Source organism: Monocercomonoides exilis (assembly GCF_001643675.1).
Source record: "Monocercomonoides exilis strain PA203 chromosome Unknown scaffold5-2102611, whole genome shotgun sequence".
Lineage (NCBI taxonomy): Eukaryota > Preaxostyla > Oxymonadida > Polymastigidae > Monocercomonoides > Monocercomonoides exilis.
Genome location: NW_027150550.1, coordinates 213,920 through 237,772, shown reverse-complemented (window position 1 = coordinate 237,772; position 23,853 = coordinate 213,920). Strand labels below are relative to the sequence as shown.

The 23,853-nt window shown below is 36.2% G+C and overlaps 8 protein-coding genes across 8 annotated transcripts; 6 read left to right on the top strand and 2 right to left on the bottom strand.

Moving 5' to 3' along the window:
• Positions 1 to 1,058: 1,058 nt before the first annotated feature.
• MONOS_11786 (uncharacterized protein) lies at positions 1,059 to 2,315 on the top strand (the record flags this gene model as incomplete). Its single annotated transcript, XM_067864351.1, has 1 exon — positions 1,059 to 2,315. The coding sequence occupies one exon, from the start codon at positions 1,059 to 1,061 to the stop codon at positions 2,313 to 2,315; it is 1,257 nt and encodes a 418-aa protein (XP_067734122.1).
• A 760-nt stretch (positions 2,316 to 3,075) lies between these two features.
• On the top strand, positions 3,076 to 3,345 carry MONOS_11785 (uncharacterized protein; the record flags this gene model as incomplete). The annotated part of the gene is made up of 1 exon (XM_067864350.1): positions 3,076 to 3,345. The coding sequence occupies one exon, from the start codon at positions 3,076 to 3,078 to the stop codon at positions 3,343 to 3,345; it is 270 nt and encodes an 89-aa protein (XP_067734121.1).
• A 2,515-nt stretch (positions 3,346 to 5,860) lies between these two features.
• Positions 5,861 to 6,496, bottom strand: MONOS_11784 (uncharacterized protein; the record flags this gene model as incomplete). The annotated part of the gene is made up of 1 exon (XM_067864349.1): positions 5,861 to 6,496. One exon carries the CDS (start codon positions 6,494 to 6,496, stop codon positions 5,861 to 5,863), a length of 636 nt encoding a protein of 211 aa, XP_067734120.1.
• Positions 6,497 to 6,591: 95 nt separating this feature from the next.
• MONOS_11783 (uncharacterized protein) lies at positions 6,592 to 6,978 on the top strand (the record flags this gene model as incomplete). Its single annotated transcript, XM_067864348.1, has 1 exon — positions 6,592 to 6,978. One exon carries the CDS (start codon positions 6,592 to 6,594, stop codon positions 6,976 to 6,978), a length of 387 nt encoding a protein of 128 aa, XP_067734119.1.
• A 7,580-nt stretch (positions 6,979 to 14,558) lies between these two features.
• On the bottom strand, positions 14,559 to 14,780 carry MONOS_13538 (uncharacterized protein; the record flags this gene model as incomplete). Its single annotated transcript, XM_067866249.1, has 1 exon — positions 14,559 to 14,780. The coding sequence occupies one exon, from the start codon at positions 14,778 to 14,780 to the stop codon at positions 14,559 to 14,561; it is 222 nt and encodes a 73-aa protein (XP_067734118.1).
• Positions 14,781 to 18,327: 3,547 nt separating this feature from the next.
• On the top strand, positions 18,328 to 18,930 carry MONOS_13539 (uncharacterized protein; the record flags this gene model as incomplete). The annotated part of the gene is made up of 2 exons (XM_067866250.1): positions 18,328 to 18,399; positions 18,472 to 18,930. The coding sequence occupies 2 exons, from the start codon at positions 18,328 to 18,330 to the stop codon at positions 18,928 to 18,930; spliced, it is 531 nt and encodes a 176-aa protein (XP_067734117.1).
• Positions 18,931 to 19,394: 464 nt separating this feature from the next.
• Positions 19,395 to 20,816, top strand: MONOS_13540 (uncharacterized protein). Its single transcript, XM_067866252.1, has 2 exons — positions 19,395 to 20,217; positions 20,289 to 20,816. Exons 1-2 carry the CDS (start codon positions 19,458 to 19,460, stop codon positions 20,348 to 20,350), a joined length of 822 nt encoding a protein of 273 aa, XP_067734116.1. The 5' UTR covers positions 19,395 to 19,457; the 3' UTR covers positions 20,351 to 20,816.
• An 11-nt stretch (positions 20,817 to 20,827) lies between these two features.
• MONOS_13541 (uncharacterized protein) lies at positions 20,828 to 23,722 on the top strand. The gene has a single exon (XM_067866253.1). The coding sequence runs from the start codon at positions 20,978 to 20,980 to the stop codon at positions 23,183 to 23,185; it is 2,208 nt and encodes a 735-aa protein (XP_067734115.1). The 5' UTR covers positions 20,828 to 20,977; the 3' UTR covers positions 23,186 to 23,722.
• The last annotated feature ends 131 nt before the right edge of the window (positions 23,723 to 23,853 follow it).

The following is a 23,853-nucleotide window of genomic DNA, read 5'->3' as shown; positions in this document are numbered from 1 at the left end:
TAAATTGTAAATGTTGTTTTGGAAATGATTTTTGTTGTTTTCGTCAAATTTTTTCAAAGATCAAAAAGATCAAGAAGTTAATAAAACTGATAAAATTCTTTTGCGCCAAAAAACGATTCAAAACGCATCAATATTGCATCCTTTGATTGTTGGACCTTCTATGAATAAAATCCACCTGTTTCAACATGCGTTTAAAATTGAAAAAAAGAAGAATTTCATGAATTATGAAATGTTTAGCATTTTTTTTAATTATCGCAATTAATGCTAATTGAAATAATGCTGAATAATGTGTTAGATTGTGTCAATGAATGTGCAAACAACTTTATTTCTGCTCTGCTTGGGCCAATAGCATTAAAAGACTTGAAAAAACAACCGGACAATATTTGTAATTGATATTATTTTTTAATAAAAAATAATTAAATCAAATAAGCTAGTCTTCATTATTTCATTGAATAATGAACGTCGTTTTATCGACTTTCTCTTGCTATTTGTCTGCGCTTCTCCAGCAGACATTCCTTTTTGCGTTAGAGGTTTCCTGTTTAAAATATGCGAAATGTTATTCTTCTGGTTTTAATCCATCGAATGTGGAGTCCACGTTCTAACTGCATCACATGAGAGCAGCATTGATTTGACAAATGTTTCCATGAGCAATACGGAGTTGATGATCAGAAGAATTGTTTCCGTGTTTTCACAGGCTGTGTGGAGAGGCGAGTTGATAGGATTGGTTGAAGTTAACAGTTTAATAGTTCAGCTGAAATGTTACGCGCTTTTTTCGCTTCTCCAAAGTCCGCCATCTGAACCATCCTTATCAGCTGCATTGGTAGCGAGCCTTGTAGCGTGTCTGTGCAAAACACATCGATGAAGAACTGTAAAAGCAGCCAAAGTGAAAGCGGTGGAGGAATGATTATGAGTCTAAGCGAAGGAGGTTTTTTTGAGTGCAGTTTTTCAGCTATCTCTGGATGTTTCAACTCTGCAACTGGAAGAGGAGGCACTATATTCCTGGATTGCTCTTTGATCACAAGAGATGTCTTCCTTACCTGTTAAAAAACACCGCATTCATGGAGAACAAAGCATTTGTGGGAAGAGACGTGTATGTGAAATGCGCGAATGTGAAAACTCAAACAGGAGCTGAGCTGTTCGATCTCGATTTCAGAGCACCGTTTGTCAGGGAGTTTGCGATGTGTGGATGCACAGCACCTGACTATGCTGATGTGCAGGATCTGTTGCTGCTTGTGGTTGTGTATCAGAGCGAGACAATATTTGCATCTTCAACAACGGACAACGCTTCTGATTCGCAGCAGCGTGGCGCAATGAGCGAACCGTGCATTTCCTTGAATGTTGCTCTGCCCCACATCATTCCTTCAGTTTACTGCAGTTTTCTGATTGACAAAAGCGCTGAGGTGACAGGGGAAGCAAGCGCTTGCGATGTTTGGCTCAAGTCGCTGGATGAAGAAGGAGAAAGAGGGAATGTTGTGCTGAACAGCAGCATCGGAAGCAAGACGAAAAGCCTCGTTTCGTGCTCATCGAGAGTGAAAAAGGAATTTCTCACGTTTTTGTTTGGAAGCGCTTTTTCTTCTTCTCATTCCAGCTTGTTATTGCTGGCTGATGTAAACTTGTCTATTTCAGACGCAGCGTTTACTCAAGAAGATTCGACTGGAAACTCTGAAATGAAATTGGATTGCTCCATCATTCTCCACGAGAATTGCAGACTATCGACAAACGGGTGGACTTTCACTTTCTTTAGTCTCAGTTCTTCGTGCCTGGCAGCAAGAGGCGTCCAATATTGCTCATATATGAACTTGAACATTTCTGACATGAATTCAAGTGCGTTGTTGGACTTCCGCAATCTTGCAAACCTGTTCATGTCTCAGGTGCTTATTTTCAGGTATATTTTTGATCGATCCTCTCTCGTCCTTCGCAATTACAAAGATTCACAGCTTCAGAACATTCAGATGAAAGGCACTAAGAGCGGATCAAACGTGATTGTGCTTTCCTCAGATAGTTCTGGAGGCCATTCAAACATCCAATACTATCATTCGGAATTCGATGCAATATCTGTGCTGTCTGGTTCTTGGCATTCAATAAAATGCCAAGATTCAGATATTGAGATCATTCTTGGCTATTTCAAACACAATGCTTGGAGAAGGATGTGCAGTGAGCGTGACATAGAATGTTTCGACATTTCATTTGAAGCAGTCTTCATTTCAAAACGTAACAAGAGATTCGCTTTGTCCGTGTTGCTTGGTTGCTTCATCTTCATCTTTTTTGCTGGAATTGGAAAACTGCTCGAACAAAAAGTGTGTTTCCACATCTGAAAAAGGGAGCATTGAAGCGTTGGCAGATTTGACGGATGAAAACTTATCTTCATGTTCATTTGATGGAGCAACAAGCGCACCAGAGTTGAGAGCGAGCGATGATCGATCAGAAGAGCTGTGCCAGTGGATTAGATCAATGGTTGATCTTCAGAATTGCTCGTGAAGAAAAATAGACACGAGCATTGTCAATTCATCTAAAGGAGGGCTGTCTGTATCAGTCGGAAGCATTTCCATCTAATTTGTATTATTTGCCAACAACAGACCGAATGTTGCATGCTATCCATACATGAGGAACTACATCGCCTGCTCTGTCCATGCGCTTCTGAATATTGAAAGTTCGAAAGTCGGGGATGGCTTTCTTCCAAACACCTCGACGTGGATTTCCACCAGTTTGAGAACATTGGAAAAATGGCTTCAGAAAGAGCATCCCGTTCCTCATTCAACAGCTAAATTCAGTGATATCTTTCCAGTAAGGTGACACCCTTGCAGTTGATCTTGCTGGTTCCTTGCTTCTGCATTGCGACTTGGCTCTCCAGGTTGATTCCTTCGATTGAATGGTTCACGAACTCCAGGTGTATCCGCATCTGTCAGAAGAGTTAGCAGGTGAAATAGAGAATCATGAAGCCATTCCAGCATCAATTGTTTCAATGCATCTGAGAAAACAGAAATATCTGCAAAGATCTTGTTTGGAAAGATTGATTCTCTTTCATGACGGAGTCATTCATCCTGAAGAACAGAACTAAATCTGAGCTAAAGGGAGATGGAAAACTTGTTGAAGGAGGGAAAGAAAGAAAAATCATTTTTGCCAATTGTTGAGATTGTGTGTGTTGTATTTGACGTGCTTCTGCTTGTAATTGTTGCTATTCTGGCTGTTCGATGGAAGAAGGTGAAGAATGAAGCAGATGATCTGAAAGAGATTGTGAATGATAACATCAGAAAGGATCCTAAGGCATTTGAAATGGTAACGATGGAGACATTACTAGAAGAGCAGTGGAGGAGAGCAGTCAAGGAGGTAGAGAAGACTTATTAAGAGAGGTTTGAAAAAAGAAATCTATCAATGAAAATGAAATATGTCCAGTCAATGGAGAAAGTGGCAAAGATGAAAGCTGCATCAATCTGTCGACTCGACTGAGAGCTTCAAAAATATTTACTTTGTTTGTTGTTGATTGCTCTGCGAACATCAAAAGAAACAAATTTTTATTTGAGATATTTAATTACACAGAGATCAAAAAAAATGTGAAAATGTTAAAAATAGAATAGAGGAACAAGAATAAATTATAAATTTTCGATATTTCGCTCTCTTTTTGTAAAATTAAATCTTCTTTTAATATGTCTCAAATTTTGTTTGAGAATATTGAAAAATCACAAAAAATTTGGATTTTTTAATTTTTTGTTGATAAAGTGAAAGATAAAACGTGAAAATAAACCTGTGCGACAAGTGGCAAAATTTGTCAGAAACTGACATAGGTGACCGACAGGACAATTTTTACTGATCACAACCATTATTTTTTTATTTACTTCATTTTTGGGAGTATTTCTGAGTACTGAAAAATAAAATGTGCCAATATTTTTTTTTTTAAATAATTGACAGAATGTTTCATGTTTCAACAAAATTAGAAAATTTTGTTGGAACATGGAAGGAAATATTGATTTCAACAAAATGAAAAAAGAAAGAAAACAGAAAGAGAAGAAAAGAAATCAGCAGTGATTTTTTCTTTGTCAAACATGATAAAAAATATTTGATAAAGAAATATTGAATATTTTTTGCAAAATTTTTGAAAATTCAATTAATCTAATGTTCCAAAATTAAATTTTCACTGACATGATCTGTGAAACAAGGAATTTAATATGTCACTGGATGTCACTTCTGTCACTGACATTACATTTTGTCAATGAAATAAACACGTTTGAAAAAGAAACAGAATAACTAAACCTGAGTGACGTAATGACCATTGACATGAAAATTTTCAATTCTGACGGACTCAACAAAAATATTCACGTCAGTTATTTATAAAAGTTTTAATTTTTCGTGAAAGCTCAAAAAAATCAAATAATTCATTTAATTTCATTTTTAAATTTATTATTTATACAAGAAAATCAAAAGACTTTTTTTATCACTTTTAAACAATGAAAAAGTTACAATGGGAAACTGACAGATAGGCAAAAAAGGAATTATAGATCGACGGTGACGGTCATGACCGTCAGGGCAAGTCAGCATTTCGATGTTGGACAAAAAATTGAAATAAATACTAATTGGTGAAAAAGTTGCATTTTCCTATGATGAAGGTGAAATAGAATCGTGCGATGAAGAATTTTAACGCTTTTCTCAAGTAATTATGGAACAAATCAAAATTGAACACGTGCAGCGAGAACACACAAAAAAAACTTGACCTAAAAAAAAATCAACAATTTGTCCAGAATGAAACAGTATCAGAAAATGGTTTGTTTTTTTAATGATAAATTTTATAGAACTATTTTTTTTATTAACAAGTTCACAAAGTTCACTAAAATGTCCAAAGCCAGTAGTCAGATAACAAACTACTCACGGTTTATCTTCATCTCTTTGTTACGCACACAAATATATTGAAGACTCGGCTTCAACAAATTCCTTTTCAATAAAATGTTATTTTCGTTTTTTTTCATTCATCTTTCTTTCCCGACAACGTTGAAAAGTATTTATCAATTTCTTCGATCGACTTGAAGCGCCTGCCTTCCTTATCTTCATCACTTGATTTATTGAACGCAATTTTTTCAGAAACGCATGAAGAATTTTTCTTCGAAAACGAGTGATAGAAAAAAGTTTTTTGGATGTCATAAACATGAAACAAATTGTGTCGAGAATAATGATTGCGAAATGGAAGAATCATACAGTACTAGAAGAATTGAAAGATGATCAGAAATTTTTGATAAAGATATTGCATGGAATGGTGAAAAGCACAAAAGACTTTTATAACTTTGCAGAACTTTTTTCTCTCTCTTTGTCAACAGAAGATGAGGGCTGAATAGTTTGTTCGAATGAATGAAATGTTTTGAGAAGTTTGACACTTCTTTATAGCTTTGAAAATGGATTCAATATTAAATATAATTATAACTTATTGTTAACAAATGCTCTCAAATTTTTTATATTTTTTCTTCAATGTCTCACATCAAATCCGAGAAATATGCAGAAGATATTTTTGAAGCACGTTGATTTTTATTGCTTTATCAAAAATACTTAATAATTCATCTCGAAATTTTAAAAAAAATCACCGTATTGTATTTTGTTGCTTTTGTTAACCTGTAAATCATAGAAAGCTTGCGAAATGAAACAGTTATCTGGTTTATTCATTCATCTTCTTTAACATCTTTTCTCTTAATTCAAATTTTTTTTGTTTCTTTATTATTATCTTTTTTATCATTCTTTTTCGCATCATCCCCGCAGAATGTCATTCTCTTTGATCCGCTTGAAACAGGTTTCGTTTGAGTTTTCCTTTCATGTCCACCAACATGTTCCGATCTCTGAGTATTCGCTTTTCTCTCTTTCTAATTCTTCGATTCTTCTTTGCTCATATCACATTCAGTGAATTTGGTGTTGCCCACAGAAAATGTGTTAGCAAAGGCAGATGAGGCGAATGAGATGCACCCGCCATTGGTGGCAGTCTGTTGGTTTTGTGGAGCTGAGTTGATGTTGGTAATGGTGCAGTTGGCGAGGGAGAGGGAGAGGGCAGGGGAGGTGGCAGAGGAGAGGACACAGCTGGCTGGAGTGGCAGTGGAGGTGATGCCGGTGATGTTGGAGGAGTTGAGGGTGAGAGGATTTGTGAGGGAGGTGAGGTGGAAGATGCTTTGACTGTTGAGGGTGAGACTGGTGATTGCTGTGTGGTTGAGGGCGAGGGAGCCAGCAGTGAGGAAGAAGAGGGGGGTTGTGATTGATGATGAAGATGGGGTTGTTCCGGTGATGGTGGTTGTGTTGAGGTTGAGGGAAGGGGAGTTTTTGGAGAGGTGGAAGAGGATGGGGGTGATGGGATTTGAGGAGTTGTGGGAGATGGCGAGGGCAGAGACTGTGAGGGTACCTTGTGTTTGTTGGAAGAGGGCAGACGAGGCAGATGGATCTGGTGAAGAAGATGTTGATGTTGATGATTGTGAATGTGAGTTTGGTGGTTGAGGAATGCCACTGGAGGCAATGGTGGTGGCAGTTGTGCCATTTCCTGTGATTTTTTGTATCAACCGCGCTGAAAGTGAGTGTTTGAATGGGAACAAATGTTGAGGTGAGGAGGGTGAAGAGGCGTCTTGGAGGGAGATGAAGCCGCTGAGGGCAAACTCAATTGTGGCGCATGGCATTTGCTGTGTTCTGCCACAGCCGCAAGCATCTGTTCCACTGTTGCCAACTATTTTAATCGAAGGGATAAGAGGAAGCCAACTGTTGTACACTGCATTGTCAGCTGTTCCTGCATTCCACACTCTTTTTGATTCTGTTGTTGAACCGCATTGCTGCAAAGGAGATTTGGTGATTGCATTGCCACTGAAGAACACATCATTCCCTGTGCCATTGGTTGCGGAATTGCTATCGAAGAAGCAGAAGGTGATGAATCTAATTTCATTCATCCAAGTGAAGGATGCATCCAAAGAGATGGCAGCTCCACCGCGTGTAGATGAAGTTGATGTCAATTTATTGTTTAAGAGCTGACAATCATTTATCAAAAACTGACTTAGTTTGTTGCCTGGAGGATTCTGAAATGTTAGAGAACCAGCAGCATCACCACAAGAATTTGCGATGCACTTGCAGTTTGTGAACAGTAATTGACAGTTTGATGGCAAAGGATATATATCGAAATACCAACCTGATCTATTCCAATCAATTATTTTACAACTTTCAACTCTGTTTTCTGAGAATGTCCAATCAGAATTTGATTGCGGATTCCATATTTCTACAGCACCTCCATGTCTCGCCTGACAATTCGAAAAATTAGATTTTGTAATGCTGATTTGTAATAAATATCGACAGAATATTGCTCTTCCTTCACCATTTCCTGTACAGTAACAATTGTCGAATAAATACGAAATGATTGAGAGATTTGCATTTGCGCATTCAACACGAAGTGCTCCACCACAACTTGATCCTCCATTTGAATCATTCCATTCACACCATTCGAAGGGATGGCTGTTTAAATAGAATAAAATCAATCATCCTGGTGTTTATCTTTGAGTTTCGGTTCTAACATGCACTACAGCAGCATTTGATGAAGAGCATGTCTGAAAAATGAAGTTGTTTGTTCTAAATTGAAGGTTGAATCGATGAAAGAGCGTGGGTACAGGAAAGGATGCGGAGGAAATGATGAAAAAGAGAAATCTTTTTAAATATTCTATGATAAAATTCAACAAACATTCAAACATAAGAGGCATTCAGTGATTGTCTAAAATAAGCAATTAAGAAATGAAATACTTGAGAATAGTGGGCAGAGATATGAAAATTTGATTAAAAAAAGAAAAAACATCAAAATGAAAAATCAGAGAGTTTTAAATAATATTAAACCGTATAAGTGCTAGATACATCAATCGTTATGTGAAAAGTAGTGGAGTGACACATTATGAACATTATTGTGCAAATGAGGCGTTGGATCTCTGATTAAAAGCAACTCATTCTTAATTTAAAATTGAAATCGATTTATGGGAAAAAGATTATCAAATCAAAAATTGCACCTTTTAAAATTATTTAAAATAAAATTTTTATTCAAAAATAAAAAATGTTCACTATTAATAATTAAGTTATCTTTTTTCTATTAAAAAAAAAAAAAAAAACACCACTGACGTAACCAACCATCACTGACGGACGTGAAGACAAAAATTTCATCACGTCACACAGGTTTAAGAATAACAAAATAACTTGCTGAGCTTGTGAAATGTTTGAGATTTCATTTTTCCATCAATTGCAACCATAACTTTTCATTTGATATTTGATAATCCTTTATTTTCGTTGAAAGAACCAAACATGTGTCCAAAAAAATATCTGAAGAATGCACATTGGAAGACATTTTCTTTTAACGATTGTTTGAAAATGGATATGTTTGTTAATTTCATAATTTCATTAATTTTTGTTTGTTTGACTCTTTTTTCAATTTTCTTCATGTGATGTGATTTTATCATTTGAAAATTCATTTCTTATTTTATAATGAAAACATACCTAACAAAGTTTTTGAATGTTTATTCCGGATCTTTTTCGAAATAAAGGATGAAATTCTTATTTTTTAATATGGAAGAAAAAAGCAATACCAATGACCTAATGGAGCATTTGAATTAGTGATGAAGATAAAAGTGTGTACAGACCATGAACAAAGAAATCGAACAAATTCACTCATATGTAATAAGTGGGCTGAGATTATTAGATAAGCTGAACAGAAAGTGCTGAATTTTAATCATTAAAATGTGTGTCATTCTAAGAAATTAATGAAATAATGATCTATCAATATTTACAAGGAGAATGCTGATTTTGTGTTTTTTCGATTGCTGAAAAATTGATATTTTAACAGAACATTCATTTAACTACTCAAAATTCTCACGAATGCAACACTATTCATGTTCGCTTGATATTTTCTACACATAGTTTGTCATACTCGATGTAATTATTCTTTCTTTGCATTCTCCATTCTTATGTAATGCGAAAATAAACAGATTCTATGAAAATAAATGGAAATGTTTAAAGAAAGAATTCCAATTGAAAAGAATTGAGAAAAACCAGCAGAAATGAATGAAATTTTCATCGGAGAAGACGAAAGGCAGCTGGAGGTTATGAAAGAAAAATGAAGAATGGAATTCATTTTTTTTTCCACCGAAACGTTGAAGCAACAAATTTCTTGTAGATGTTTTCTGAAGAAGAAAAGAATTGTATGGAATAATCTTCAATGCAATTTTCTCTTTATATTAATGCGATTAGGTCTCACTTCATTTTTTAAAGAAATTATAATAAATAAAAAAAACGTTATCAAACCCTCAAGCATTTGTTTTCAATTTTGAGATATGAACAAGAAGGAAGAAATTTTTGAGTTAAAATATAAAATGAAATGTATCTGGTCAAACATTCACAAAATAAAAAGAAATTTTGAATGACAAATCATCAATATTATTTTCTTCGTTATGAAATCGAATCAATCCTCGGATGCTAGCTACGATATCTTCGCATCCTTCTTCTGCCATCTTTTCAAGCACTTTCCTTTTCAGCTCTTTCTTTTCTCTTCTTCCATTTCGTCTCTCTTCTTCACTTTTTTTTTTTTTGAAATTGACAAGCATAATATCAAACTTTGGCATGCCGTTCTTCTTTCCATTGTTAATTGCTGAAGTTCCTATAAAACGAGATCAATAGCTCCATCTTTCAACAAGCCATCAATTGTCACATCTTTGTTGCCTGCTGCTTCAATTATATAAATGCGCTGCTCGTTGATTTCTCTGTGTTTGATTCTTGATTCTCTATGCACTCTTTCAACACTGCTTAAAGACATAATAAATTATTCATTCCATAATCGGAAAATGCGAAAGAAAATCCCCAATGTTTCAATCCATCTTGACAAAATTAGCTCTTCCTTCGTTTCTTTCTTTCTTTCTTCTTCTTTTCTCTTCCAATCAACATATCTTGTCAGCTCTACCAATTCTCTTCTTGCTTCTCTAGCACAATGCAGCTCATTCACAATCATATCTTCCAAACTTTCATCATGGAAGAATCTGCAAATCAAAAACCGCTAAGCTGATTGATAAGCAAGTTGCGTCAGATTGCGATGCTCCTAATGATATTTGATGATTTCTGTTATCTTATTCAAATACAGCTCTTTTTTGATTTCCTCATCAGAATTAAATTTATAAAAAAAAACGATTAATGAATAAATAAAAAAAATTAATATGTCAAAAATGAAAAAGAAGTGCTCATACGCGACATCCTATGTTGTTCAATCCCTGCAATGCCATTTCCACTTCATTTTTAATCTCCTCCTTTTCCTCTTTCTTCAATCCAACCTTCAGCAGATAGCGCTCACAGACGGAAATCGATTCCAACGAAATTCATTCATTCAGAAAAACACAGCATTCGCTGATATCAACCAGAAGCTTTTCATTTTTCCCGTCCTTTCCATTCTTTCCTTCAATTCTGATCTTCTTTTTTTTTTCTTTTTTTCAACGAAGACTTTCTCAAGCCACAAAATCCGCATATTTTTCATGAAAATGCAATATCTCATGTGCTTCAGCAACACAAACGCATTTACCAAACACATTTCCTTTTCTTCATTCATTTTATCCATTTTGTTGAACATTTCTTTTGTGAACTCCAAATTTGTTTCTTCTTTTCCCATTCCATCAATCATTTCATTCATTTCTTCGATCTTCTGCTTCTATTCATCCTCAGTGCAATGCTCAAGCTCAACATTCAATACGGAATAAAAAACAAAGAAAGAAATACAATTTCCATGAATTAAATAGTAACAATGAATGCAAACAATTGGATTAACATTTGGTAATATCTTTCGCATTTTCATCATTTATTTCCTTCAGGAAACGTTATAATTTCTTCATATATATTGTATTTGAACGTGTTTGGATTTAATGAATTAAAGGTTTATCGAATCAAAAATTGCTCATGAGAACATTTGTGTTAGCACTTCTTATTAAAAGATAAATATGATTCACAACTCATTAGTTGCAAAATAATGTTTTATGAATCTGTTTATGTTATAATGGATTGAACGATCAAATGATATAAAAAAAAGAAATATTTAAAATAAAATAAAATTGAATTGTTTCAATGCGACAAAAGTAATTTTGTGACATAAAAAATGAATTTTTTTTTTTTTTTTTTTTTTTTTTTTTTTTTTTTTTTTTTTATAAGTGACTGACAGCAACAAAAATTCGCTTGTCGTGTCGCACAGGTCTACGTGAAAATATTATTATAAGTGTTCACAACTTTTTCACAAAAACTTTATTTAAGTGTATCGTTCTTTATTCAAGTGTCACTTCAACCATTTAAAATAACATGACCTCATTTAAGAAAAACCCAGTTCATTCAAATAAGTTGAATCTATTCAAATGAAAAAAATCTATTCACAATTCATCTAATAATTAGATGAATTGTGAAATAAAAAAAAATTTCAAAATTATTGGGTTATTTTGAAATAACCCAATAATTTTGAAATTGTCTATGAAAAATTTGAAATTTTTGGGGAATTTTGCAATAACTCAGGAGGACAAAATTTTTATGTGAAAAAATATATTATGCATATACATGAAGTAATTCAAATCAAATTTTCGAAAAATTTTCTGTTGTTTTTAATTATTATTTATTAAAGAAAAAATTTTTAAACAAAATTATTATGAAATAATGAATGATTTTTCGAAACAAGCTTTGGAATACAATTTTGTTCTTTTCAAAGTAATTGTTATTATCGTTTGAATGTTTTCGTTGCTTTTTTTTTGACAGATGAATGATAAGTGTCAAATTTTTTAAAAAGTCTCCAAGGATCAAAATATTTACAGATTGGTGAATGTTATGAAACTCTCTGTTAAAATTATTTATCATCAATATTCAAAATTTCACAAACGAGAAAGATTATCTATGATAAACTTCAACATCCAAAAAACCCTGTTCTAGATATTAATTTTTAATGTTATTGTTTGATCAATTAGAATATTTGTTTTCTGGTGACATAAGACTTGTTGCCTTTTATCATAAATGTTTCTGAACAAGATATATGAGGGACAATGTGTTTCACAAGTTTTTACGTTGAAAAATTATTCAGATTTGAAAAAACTTATTCATTCATTTTCGCTGTTTATCTTGGTTAATGCAATTCAAATGAAAAATTCTTCTCATCAATGTTAAATAGAATTGAATAATATTCAAATTCAAGGAAAAACAAAATGGATTCAACAGAAAGTTAGTCCTTTTCATTGTGCAAATGGATTTGTTGCACATCGCAACAAGGAGGTGCACTCTATGTTCATGATAATGCAAATGCAGTTTTGACAATTGTAACTTCATCTTTTACAAGAAGCAAGGCTTCATCCATAAGAGGCGGAGGGATATATGCTTTAAAAATCTTCGAATGCATTGTGCTCCATTCAACGTTCGTCCAATGTTCTACAGAAAAAGCAAGTTCAGATGGTTGTGGTGGCAAAGGAATCCAGTTTGAAAATGTCAATTCACGTCAATGGCCGATGATTGTTCCTTTCAAAATTACTCTTTCGGCAACGACGGAGTGGTAATTGATCTGCGTGCAAAGAGAACCGATAGGCAGAAGATATGTGTGATTAATCAGTTTATTTTTCAAATGCAGTGCGCTTAACTCTTCAGGTTCTGGAGGTAGTGCTATTGAGCATTGGCTTTCAATGGACAAAGTCTTAATGAATGACTGCCTATTTTGCAACTGCTTTTCGATAACAGCAGGAGGTGCTGTTGGCTCACAAATCAATGCAGTGAATAAAGAAATTTTATATTTCTACTGTTTTTTCCGCTGTAACACATGTGTGAAAGGTGGACATGAAATTCTTCTTCAAAACTTTTCGTTTAACAACATTCGCGTAAGAAGTTATTCAAACAGACAAACACCAAACAGAGTTGCGCAAACTCGGGTTCAATCATTGACAAAAGTGAATGGCATAATGATGCTGAAGGAAGAACCAGATTTGTTTTTTCAACTGCTGCTCAACCAAATTCCAATAGTGCTTTTTCATGTGGGATCAATGAAAGCTATCCGTGTAATTCTATCAGCCATTGTATAAATCAACTTTTTCCACGTTATGCAAATGAAGTTCAGAAATTTACAGGAACAATAACAGAAAAAAGAAGTGAAGACTTCGATGACAACACTTATGTGAAATATGGACAAAGAAATGTGAGCGCAAACGTCCAAACAAAAATTGAAGCAGCTAATGTTTCTCTTATTTTAGTCTTAACAGGAACTTGCTTTTGTGCATGGCTCAGAAGAAGTGAATATTTATGACTCAAGAATATTTGAGAAGAATGGAACTTATGATTTTTGAACAGGAGGCTGCACAACTCTTTTCTCACTAAGTCTACAGTTTTCTGCGAACCCTCCATGAAAGTTCCATTAGCTACAGCTCCGTTATCATCTGCTCATGTTCTCCAGTTAAACGCCAACAATGTGCGATTTGTTGCAGATTGAATTACTTCGGATAACGACCATTTTTATAATTACACATCATCTGGGCCTGCTTTCTTTAGCATTTGTCTTTTCTTCCATTTCTATTCCATTACTGATGATACCATCTCTTCTCCTGATCTCTTTTGGGGAAAACTGAATGTTTAATCAAATTTCAGTCTATCTGGTTGAAAAACAATTTTCAAATATTTTTCGTCGTCATCATCTTCCTTTTCTTCTTCTTCCTCCTCATTTTTTATTCTTTTTCTTCTTCCTTTTCTTCTTATGATTCTTGCGATTCTGCTTCATCATCGTCATCATCATCATCATCATCATTATCTTCTTCTTCTTCATCTTCTTCATCTTCTTCATCATCATCTTCTTCTTCTTCAAACAACAGATCTTTGGAGAATACAAGAGCAGGCTATTTGTCTAACAAGATTTTGACAGAGAATCTGTTAGAGTTGGCGTATGAATACATGAAGAAGGACAAATTGTATGAAAATCAGCTAAGTTACGAAGTTTTCAATGAAAATGGAGATTTTTCAAGTCAAATAACTCCTCAAACAACAACTGAAACATCATTTTTATCTGAAAAGCCACAAAACACTTCTTCCTTCTCTTCTCCTCTTTTCATAGGCTCACTCCTTCCTCGCCCTCTCAGTTTCTATCTTGCTCAATCTCTTTCTCTTCTCGCCTGGTCTTTTTTGTGTGGCCTTCTTTCCCTGTTCAGAGACTGCCATCCGATTCAGCTGAATAAAAAGGTTTCTTTTGGCATGAATGTGCTGGCTCAGCAGAATAAGGATGATTTGAATAATAACAATGATCATTGTAATAATAATGACAATTAAAATAATAAAAATAATAATAATTCTTCAAATTCTTCTTCTTCTTCTTTTCGTTAGAACAATCTTTCTGCGGATTATTTGCTGAGAAATGGAGCAGAAACAGTTCCGCTGGTTGCTTTGAATGAAATAGAGGAAGAAAATAATTGGACTTCATCATCAACATCTTTTTCTTTCTCTTCTCCTCCTCCTTCTCCTTCTTCTTCTTCGTTTTCTTCGCCTCCTCTTCTGTTCATCCATCTCCTATTCGTTCTGTAACACTCTCTCGCCCCTTTCTTCTCTGCCCCTCAATCACTTTCCATGTCAAAGTTTCCCCGCAACACCAGCTCATTTTGCTCCTTTACCTGCCCAACCTGCCGTTCAACATTCTCTTCATATGATGCCTTCATTTTCTTCTGCTCCTGTTTCTTTCGCGCAAGCGCCGTCTGCTGCGTCTCAATCACCTCATTGAACAGCGCCTTCTGCTCTATTATCATCTTCTCATACACTTTCGATAGCTCCATCAGCATCTTCGTTTCCTTCAAGATTTTGTTTATCTTCTACCGCAACGTTGCATTCACTCCTCCTTCACAACAACCACCATTATCATCAATGCTTCCACCATTGGTCACAGCGTCGTTCTTCTCCGATCTTTCGCTGATCCAAGATTTTGATCCCATCCTTTCATCTTCTCCTCCTCATCAGTTAACTTCTCCATCGAAACTCACATAACGCCCAACTTCACAACAACTCCTTTTCCGCTTGTGTATACCGACAGGACCACAACACTTCCATTTTTAATAATAACTGCAACCGTCTCCTGGCACTTTTCACGCAGCCCCAACTGCAGAATCAACAAAGCCAAAAATAAAACCATCCCGCACTATGCAGAGGCCAGTGAAAAAAGCATGGCAGCATGCATCGCCAAACCATTAGTATCTGTTTGCTAACCACACTCACCACTCCTCCTAGCTGAGCTCTATGTTCTTCTTCATCTCCACCAGCTGCTCCATCAGCTCCTTCACCTTTGTATTGTGTTTCTACCTCAGCTCCAGAATCTTCCTTGCCAGTTTCACCACTATCTCCTCAATCTTCCACACTTCATTCTCGACAACTCCTCATCTTATCACTTCATCATCTGTCTTCACAGTCACACTCCTCGACTGGGCAGATCGGAACACCAGTTGAGCTGTGGAAGGTTGTAACTTAAAAGGATTAAACAGAATGCAGATCAAATGGAACGCGTTCACGCAGTTCGATACTAAGATCCACTTTCTCCTAAACAACTTTCACACCAACGTTGCAAGTTGATGATGCAGATTCACCAGCGAAACTGAAATTGTCTCCGAAAGTGCTACAACATATCCCCACAGTTTCATCAGTACGCATGGGAACAACGGAATGCACTGATCAAACACACAAGTCACTTTCTCATCATCCCTTCTTTGCCTTCGGAATGGCAAGGTTAATCTGTGTTCAGCATCCACTTAAAAATGTGAAAGTCGTTTCAGAACCTTTTCATGTTGCAAAATATGAAATTTCAAATTAAATCTTGTTGTTTTTTGGAGGATTCGAGACGTGATGGATAAAGTTGATGTGAATAAAATCTGAAGATAAATGGTTTGTGTTTCCGTTCTCCATGGAAAAAAATGTTAAACAAAACGATGTATTGTTTTATTTTATTTCTAGTCTGTGAAAAGCTCCAAATCATGTATCTTGCGTCAAATTACTGATAGAACGGTTCAAAAATTAGTTGTATTTCCTTTTTAATCAACATTTTGTTTAATAAGACTTTGAACAAATTTTCACATTCAACTCAGATTATTCAAACGACCATACGATCCACACACAGAGATTTGATTGCCGCGTGAAGAGATATAACAGTAGAAGAAAGTCATTTATTCAAAAAGAAACAAAAAATCAGTAAATCGTTTGTGAATATTTGATTCTTTTCTTTTTTATCCAGTGGAAAATCATTTCTATGGATATGATCTGTTCATTTTCGGCTCAAATTTGTTGTGGTTTAATGGAAACCAACTTTATGAATCGGACAACAATGCAGATTTATTCCTTTTAATCATCGGTTTTTGTCAATTTTTTAATCATTAAAAGGCATAGAATGTCATTTGTTTCATTGGAGGTACTGATTCGATTTATTAATGATTGTTTTCAATGATTGCGTTCATAGTTTCACAGTCAATGAAAATCACAAAACATTTACAAATTATTTTCTCCATTGAAATTTTTGATGTTTTGAACATTGACAATCATTTGTTGTCACAAAAATATTTAGATAATCACAATAAACTTGTGATATAATATTTAATTATTTTTATTTTCATGGTTGGAATAAAACTTCAATAAACGATTTGCTTCACATTATTGAATGGTGAACATGATGAAAATTGTTCAAAACATAATTAATAATATTTTTAACAAATTTCCAATAATTTTTGAACATCACAATTTTAATGCGAAAAATGAAGATCTTCCCACAATTTTTATTTAACTTGAAATTTGTTGGTGAAACTTAAAATAACTGCCTTATTTTCAATTTTTCTGAGAAATTTCAAAATTGCTTGATAATTTCAAAATAACATATACGAATTTCAAAATTTTTCGAAAATTTCACAATTACACAAAAATTGTGCAATTCATCTATTCTTCTTTTTCGAAAGATTATGGATATATATCGTGACCATTGCGATAATTGATTCATTTTTTGTTGTGCACTAATTCTTTTAATTTTCACATTTTCTCTCTTGAACTTGAAGCAATTTTTTTTTTTAATGTTTCAATTTTCACTCTCTCTCTCTCCATCTCAACACAAATTCCGTCTTTTTTTCTTGGTTTAAGATTTTACATTTTCAGAAAATAAAAAATTCAAAATGTTGCTATTTATTGTTTTGATATGTCCATGAAAAATATATTTAGAAAAATGACTTTATAAAAGATGAGAAAATTGCAGATTAGGGTCAGTAATTTATCATATCCCCTTTTTTTTATCGGGACCTAAATTCTCTGGCTCTCAAGAGCACTTTCAGAAAAAAATAAATAATAGAAAATAATTAATATATTATAATATACTATTCCTGAAAATATTTTTGATTTTTTCAATATTTGTGAAAAGATCTGGTGTTTTTTGTTTTATTTTTTTGATCAAAGACTTGCTCGTATTTTCATGAGCTTTTTGTTTTGAGTGTTTTGAATGTTGTTATTGATATTAGACTTATCTTTTTTTATGTATTTTTTGGGTATTTTTCATTGTCTAACACTTCATTTTTTTATTATTCTTTCCATTTCACTAAATTTCGATAAAATTTAAAAAAAATTGTGAAATAAGAGTTCCCATGTTTTTGTTCATAATAGAATAGTTAAAAAACTGATTGATATGTGTATCACCTAAATTTTGAAATGAAAAAATATGATTTGAAGTTTTAAACACAAAAATACACAAAAACATGTTTTTTTGAATAATAATCTCGATCATTAAAAATTGAAGATTTTCTTTTTTCTGACATCCTTCACTTGTTGATAATTTACATTCTTCCCCTTTTGAATTAACGAAAAAACATATTTTTTCATTTCAAAATTTAGGTGATACACATATCAATCAGTTTTTTAACTATTCTATTATGAACAAAAACATGGGAACTCTTATTTCACAATTTTTTTTAAATTTTATCGAAATTTAGTGAAATGGAAAGAATAATAAAAAAATGAAGTGTTAGACAATGAAAAATACCCAAAAAATACATAAAAAAAGATAAGTCTAATATCAATAACAACATTCAAAACACTCAAAACAAAAAGCTCATGAAAATACGAGCAAGTCTTTGATCAAAAAAATAAAACAAAAAACACCAGATCTTTTCACAAATATTGAAAAAATCAAAAATATTTTCAGGAATAGTATATTATAATATATTAATTATTTTCTATTATTTATTTTTTTCTGAAAGTGCTCTTGAGAGCCAGAAAATTTAGGTCCCGTATAATTTTTTGGGTACCGATAAATTTCTGACACTAATAATTTTTCAAATTATTATGTGATTCTTTTATATTCAGAGCAAAACGATGTATATTGAGCATCTTGCGACCTCTGCGAAGGAGGAGCAGATTGTGTGGAGCGAAGAGCTGGTGACGCAGGTGGGGCGGATGGACTAGGCACACCACGTGCTGGTCGACACGCTGGCAGCAATTGTGGCGCTGGTTGCGCAGCACGCCCCGCTGGCAGAGGTGGCGCAGGCAGGGGACAAGCTGCTGGCAGTGGCGATGATCCACTTTGCAGACGAGGAGCAGATGATGGAGGCCACGCACTATCCGGCGCAGGTGCAGAGCAGACACTGCCAGGCACACGTGGAGCTGCTGGGCTCTGCGCTGACGTTTGTGGCAGGCATCGAGGCAGGCGAGGCGCCGCTATCGGATGTTGTGGCGTTCTGCTCGATGTGGATCATGAGCCACATCCGCACAGCCGACCAGCAGCTGGCCATCTATCTGCTGCGCACCTTCGATGCCAAGCGCTTGGTGCAGCCTGTGCCCTTCGACCGCCTCGTGCTGCCGCCCTCTTGGAAGGCCCACATGCGCAGCGGGGCTCTTTCGCAGAAAGACAGAGAGCAGCTGCGGTGCACAGTGAAGAGGATCAAGGAGAAGGAAGAGAGGGGAGAGTCGATTTGCTAGACGGTCGCATTCAATTTTTTCTCTTTTCCGTTTACTTTTGATTTCATTTTTCGATTTATTTGTGTTGTGATATTGCTTTCCTGTTTGCGTTTTTCGTGAAGCTTTTTGTTTGATTTTTGGTTGTATGTGTTTTCTGTTGTGGTTTTGAAGCATTCTCCTTTATCATTGTGCTTGCCACTGCTTCACTTCTCCTTGCTCATTATTTTTTTCCCCCTATATTTTGAGGGTCTATTTAAAAGGGGTAATTTAAAGTCGATGCATTGTAGCTATTCGACTAAGCTTTCAAAACTTTTGTTTTAAGTTGAAAAAAATGAAAATCTCTTTTTTTCCAATCTCTTTCCGATTGAGCGACTTCAACGAATTCTGGCAAGTGCTTAATCTGCTCACATGCTTGAAGATAGATAAAAGTTTCTGATGGATAGAGGTATTTGGTGTGGATGTTTTTTCTTTTGTTCTTGGCCCATAGGTTATTTTGTGCTGAGTGAATTTTTTTTGTAAAAGCCCACTCTTGGAGCAGCAAGCAGCAGATGGCAGACGAGGGCATGTGCGAAATATGCAAAAAGCAGGAGTGGAAGTACAAGTGCCCGGAGTGCGGGGTGCGGACATGCTGTGTGGAGTGTGTGAAGAAACACAAAGAACAGAGCGGGTGCACGGGGAAGAGGCAGCCGCAGCAGTTTGTGCGTCTGTCTGAGATGAACGTGCAAACGATGGTTTCTGACCTGCACTTCCTGGAGTCGATGGCGCTGGAGGTGGAGAGGGCGAAGCGAAAAGAAAAGGAAGCGAAAAGGCCTTCGTTTGTGCCTCCCGAGAACCTGGTAAGGAAGATGCAGCAGGCGCGCAAGGAAATACAAATTGGGGAACGTGGTGAAGAGGAGGTACCAGCAATGCCACGGTTCGGGACAAAGCCGATTTTGTATGAAGCGATGATGAGCGAGCTGGAGGCTGTTGAAGCGTCGATGAGCGACAGCAGTGCAAAAAGGGAAGAGACACAGCAGTTATCGAAAGGCGCGCTGTTCCAGGCATTTATTGCGCAAGAAAAACGGGATGGGAAAGACAAGAGCAAGGATGATGGAATGGAAGAAGTTCGACCGCAGAAGCAGCGACACCTTGCAGAAAACAGCTCCGAGAAAGCTTCTGAGGAGCAAAAGGGGGAGAAAGTGGTGCCTGTGCTTCGGCCAGCAGAGAGTGCCCCAATGCAGCAGGGGATGGCTGGATATTATTCTCCTTTTTGCTATGCTCCCCAAGTTCCATTTCAGCCATTTTCTTTTGGAGCTTATTTGCCCCAAGGTTTCAGAATTCTATGATTTTCATTTTTTCATTTTTCGTGTTCACTTTTTTCTGTTCTTTTTTTGGAGCAGATTATTATGATTCATTTGCAGCCACGATGCACACACCTGCAATGCCACAGCCACCACAATGAGCATATTGCCTGGGAAAGTGTTTCTGCGAGCTATTGATGGACATCTGCAAAGCAACGCCTGTTTCAGCCGAATGCCAGAAGTTTGGGAGAAGGAATGGTTGGAAAAACGAATTTTGGAGAGGAAAAGGATAAAATGAAGATTGTGAGCAATGAAGAACAAAATGGAATGCGACTGGCTCGCCACACAGCAAGAATTCGTGGTTGCCTTTGGAATGACGTTATTGTGCAGCTTATTTATTTGTTTATTAATTGTTTTTTTCCCCACACAATCCGTTTTTCATTTTTTGGTCTGCCTCTTTTGAGAAATTGGCTGTTGTGTTTGTTTTTGGAAGCACTTCACAAAGAGCACTTCTGCTTGGCTGCTTCTCAGCACTTCACAATCAGAGAGGCACGAATGGCCGAAGGCATGGGGTGGATGATGGATGCCTGGAAGAGGCAGGAGAGAATAATTATGAGCGGATCAGGACCATTTTTATATTTTAATATAATTGTTTTGCGCTTTTCTTGCTTCACAGAGGAGTAAGGAGGCCAAACAGCACAGAATCGAAGGGCAATTTAAATTCCAGAAAAATTGGGAAAGTTGTAAATTTGATTCAATTGGGATTATTAAACAAGAAGAATTTGTTTATGAATTGTATTTTGTCAATGGAGATTGCTTTAGTCGGTCTCGACAAAACAGCAGACAAATGCACACAAATCATCGAGGAAAGGGAAGTGGGCTTCGAGGATTACGAAGCTTGGGAGGAATCAGAGGGATGGGACGAAGAGTTTGACAAACTATTTTCGGAGGCATATGACGGAACGAGTCGCGAGATAGAAGACGGCGAAGCCGTGCAGTCATCAAACACAGTATATGGAGTACATGGGGTAATTGACGAGGATGACTTGTTTTTGCCGATGACTGAAAAACTGATATCAAAAGAAAAAGTGAATGTGGGGCATGCTGAGAGCAGGAAAGGGCAGCAGAAGGCGAACAGAAAAGAATCAGGAGCCAATGAAGGGGAGAAAGGAAAAGGCATTTTGGGAAGCGTTTTCGGACTTGGAGAAGCTGCCAAAGAGGATGAACCGAAATTGCTTGTGACAAAAGTCAGCGCAGAAAGTGTTGCTCGTGCATCTGCAAGCGCTGATGAAAAACTTCATCGAACGAGCAACGTGCAGCCCCCGAGAAAACGATTTCGGTTGGGCTTTTTGGGTGGAGGAATGAAGGAAGAGAAGGCAGAGCACAGTGCCAATGCGACTCAAGGGCTATCAGCTGAACAGACTGACAGATCTCTGCTGGCGAACTCAAATGCATTGCATGATTCACAGAATCGGATGAAAATGTCGCGCAGCGAAACCACTTCTCCATCTTCATCAGGCCAAAGGGAATCCTCTTCAATGGCATCGTCGCCAATGCAAGAACCATTATTATCTTCGAAGCAAAATACGGAAACGAAGGCAGAGACTGCTTTGTCTTCAGGCGAAACATCTTTGGAAGCTGATATCAGCAGGATCGATTTGCCTTCTTCCGACTTTCCATATTCTTCGCTTCTTTCAGAGCAGATTGTGCTCAAGAGAGAAGGTGCATCAAGTCCGATTACAGTCTCTTTGGCAGACATTGCGATGATTGGGGGATGCGGGGAGAGCGAGATGGAGGATTTTGCTGAGGGAAAAGGAGATGGCTCAGAAGAAAGCGACAAAACATACGACAATTTGAAGCGTGAGTCAGGGATTTATGAGTGGCACATTGACGATACTGCTGAGGATAGAAAAGAAAGCAAACAGCAGACTAAAACAGGAATCGAAGAAGAAGAAGACGAAAGAGGAGAAGGAAAAAGAAAAGAGTCAAGAATTTACGAGGCTGAAAGGAGAGAGGAAGAGAGATGGGAAACGGGAATAGGCAAGAAAATTAGTATTGGGAGAGACGAGATATTTGAGATTGGAGATGCATCTGAAGAAGAGGACCAAGATCTGTTTGAAGCGCAAAAGATGAAAAGAAGAGGAAGCGTGACAAATAGAACAGACGAGGAAAAAGAGCACATATTGCAGAGAAGATATATTGAAGATTCTGGACAAGAAGATAATAATAATATTTTGAAGAAAAAGGATGAGAGAAAAGAAATAACGAAGGATGTTTTGAGGCAGGAAAAAGCAAGGGGAAAGTGGAAAGAGAATTTGCGCATAAAGGAAAAAAAGAGCTTGATACTTGATGATGATGATGATGAAGGCGATGAAGATGGCAAAGAAAAGAGACTGGCATTGGGAAAAGGATTTGAGAAAAGAGGATTTAGCGAGAAATCTGCTCGTATTAATTGTGTGGAGAAAAGAAAATCAGAGAGAAAGGGAGGAGGAAACGCAGATGAAGAATTAAATGATGAACCAAAAGGGGAAGAGAAGGAGCAGAGTGAAGCAAGGCCTAGCGGAGACAGTTCAGATGCAAGTTCGATGGTGAGTTCGTTGAAGACAACCACAAAGCATGAACACAGGCATCACAGGCGACATCATGATTTCACTCATGGGCATTGTGACAACAGATTCCTCAGAAGAGATAAAAACTCTTCACTGAGCAAATTGATTGAAGAATGGGATTCGCAACACGCAATGAATAATGACCATTCTCATCACAGGCATCATCGACATGGACACAGGAGCCACCATATATCGCGTTCAGAGTCATGGAGGAGTGAGAGCGGAAAGGAGCAAGAAGCATATGATAATAGAGGGGCAGGCTTTTGCAAAGAGGAAGCTGGAAAGAGTTTGAGAATTGCGGTGAGCAGCGTGAAGGATGCAGAGCTGAGCAAGGCGGGACTTGGCAAGCAGGTGAAGTGGCTGTTGAAGGAAGCGAAAATCAAGTGAAACAGAAGACGAATGAAGAAGAACAGATAAGTTTTGTTGTGTTATTGCTGCTTTGCTTCAGAAATGCGAGCAATTATCATCATAAAAAAAGAAAAGGGTCTATTTCTATTTTGTGCACGTTCCAAGATGAAATAAAATAAATCGATCCAATTGCAGTATGAGATTTTTGGGATGTGTGAATGGAGAAAATAACTGTGGAAGAGACTCATTAACAAAAAAAGTGAAATGGAAAAGAGCATCAAAAAATAACTGTTTTCGCTTTCCTGAGGGTTTTGAACGCCAAAGAGCAACTGAAGGATTCGAACGAAAGGTAATGATTTTCAACGATACTCAAAATCTGAAATGGCAATAATGCAATTGAAATTGTTGGTTCGTCTTTTGTTTGTCAATGGCTTGGCAGATTGAAGTTGAACTTGACTTTCCGACTTGGATACATTATTTTTCACTTAAAAAAAATTGTTTGCAATAGAATTTAAGATGGAAATGCAAACACGAGGTGAAGGAAGATTGTTTTTATTCAATTATTTTTGGAACAAAATACTCTCGCGCTGTTGAAAAGAGAAACTGCAAAAGTTGCACAAAGTTTATTCAACTCCTTCATTCATTTTCAAACTTTTTTTGCTCAGTTTTTCAATCTTTAGTCATGAGAACTTCGTTTGATGCTTTAA

What these genes read in the sequence shown, in the direction of transcription:
- MONOS_13540 (XM_067866252.1), top strand. Translation starts at nt 19,458, where the DNA reads ATGGCAGACGAGGGCATGTGCGAAATATGCAAAAAGCAGGAGTGGAAG. An exon ending in TGGAGCTTATTTGCCCCAAG is followed by an intron (nt 20,218 to 20,288) that starts GTTTCAGAATTC and finishes TTTTTGGAGCAG; the next exon opens with ATTATTATGATTCATTTGCA.
- MONOS_13541 (XM_067866253.1), top strand. Translation starts at nt 20,978, where the DNA reads ATGAATTGTATTTTGTCAATGGAGATTGCTTTAGTCGGTCTCGACAAA.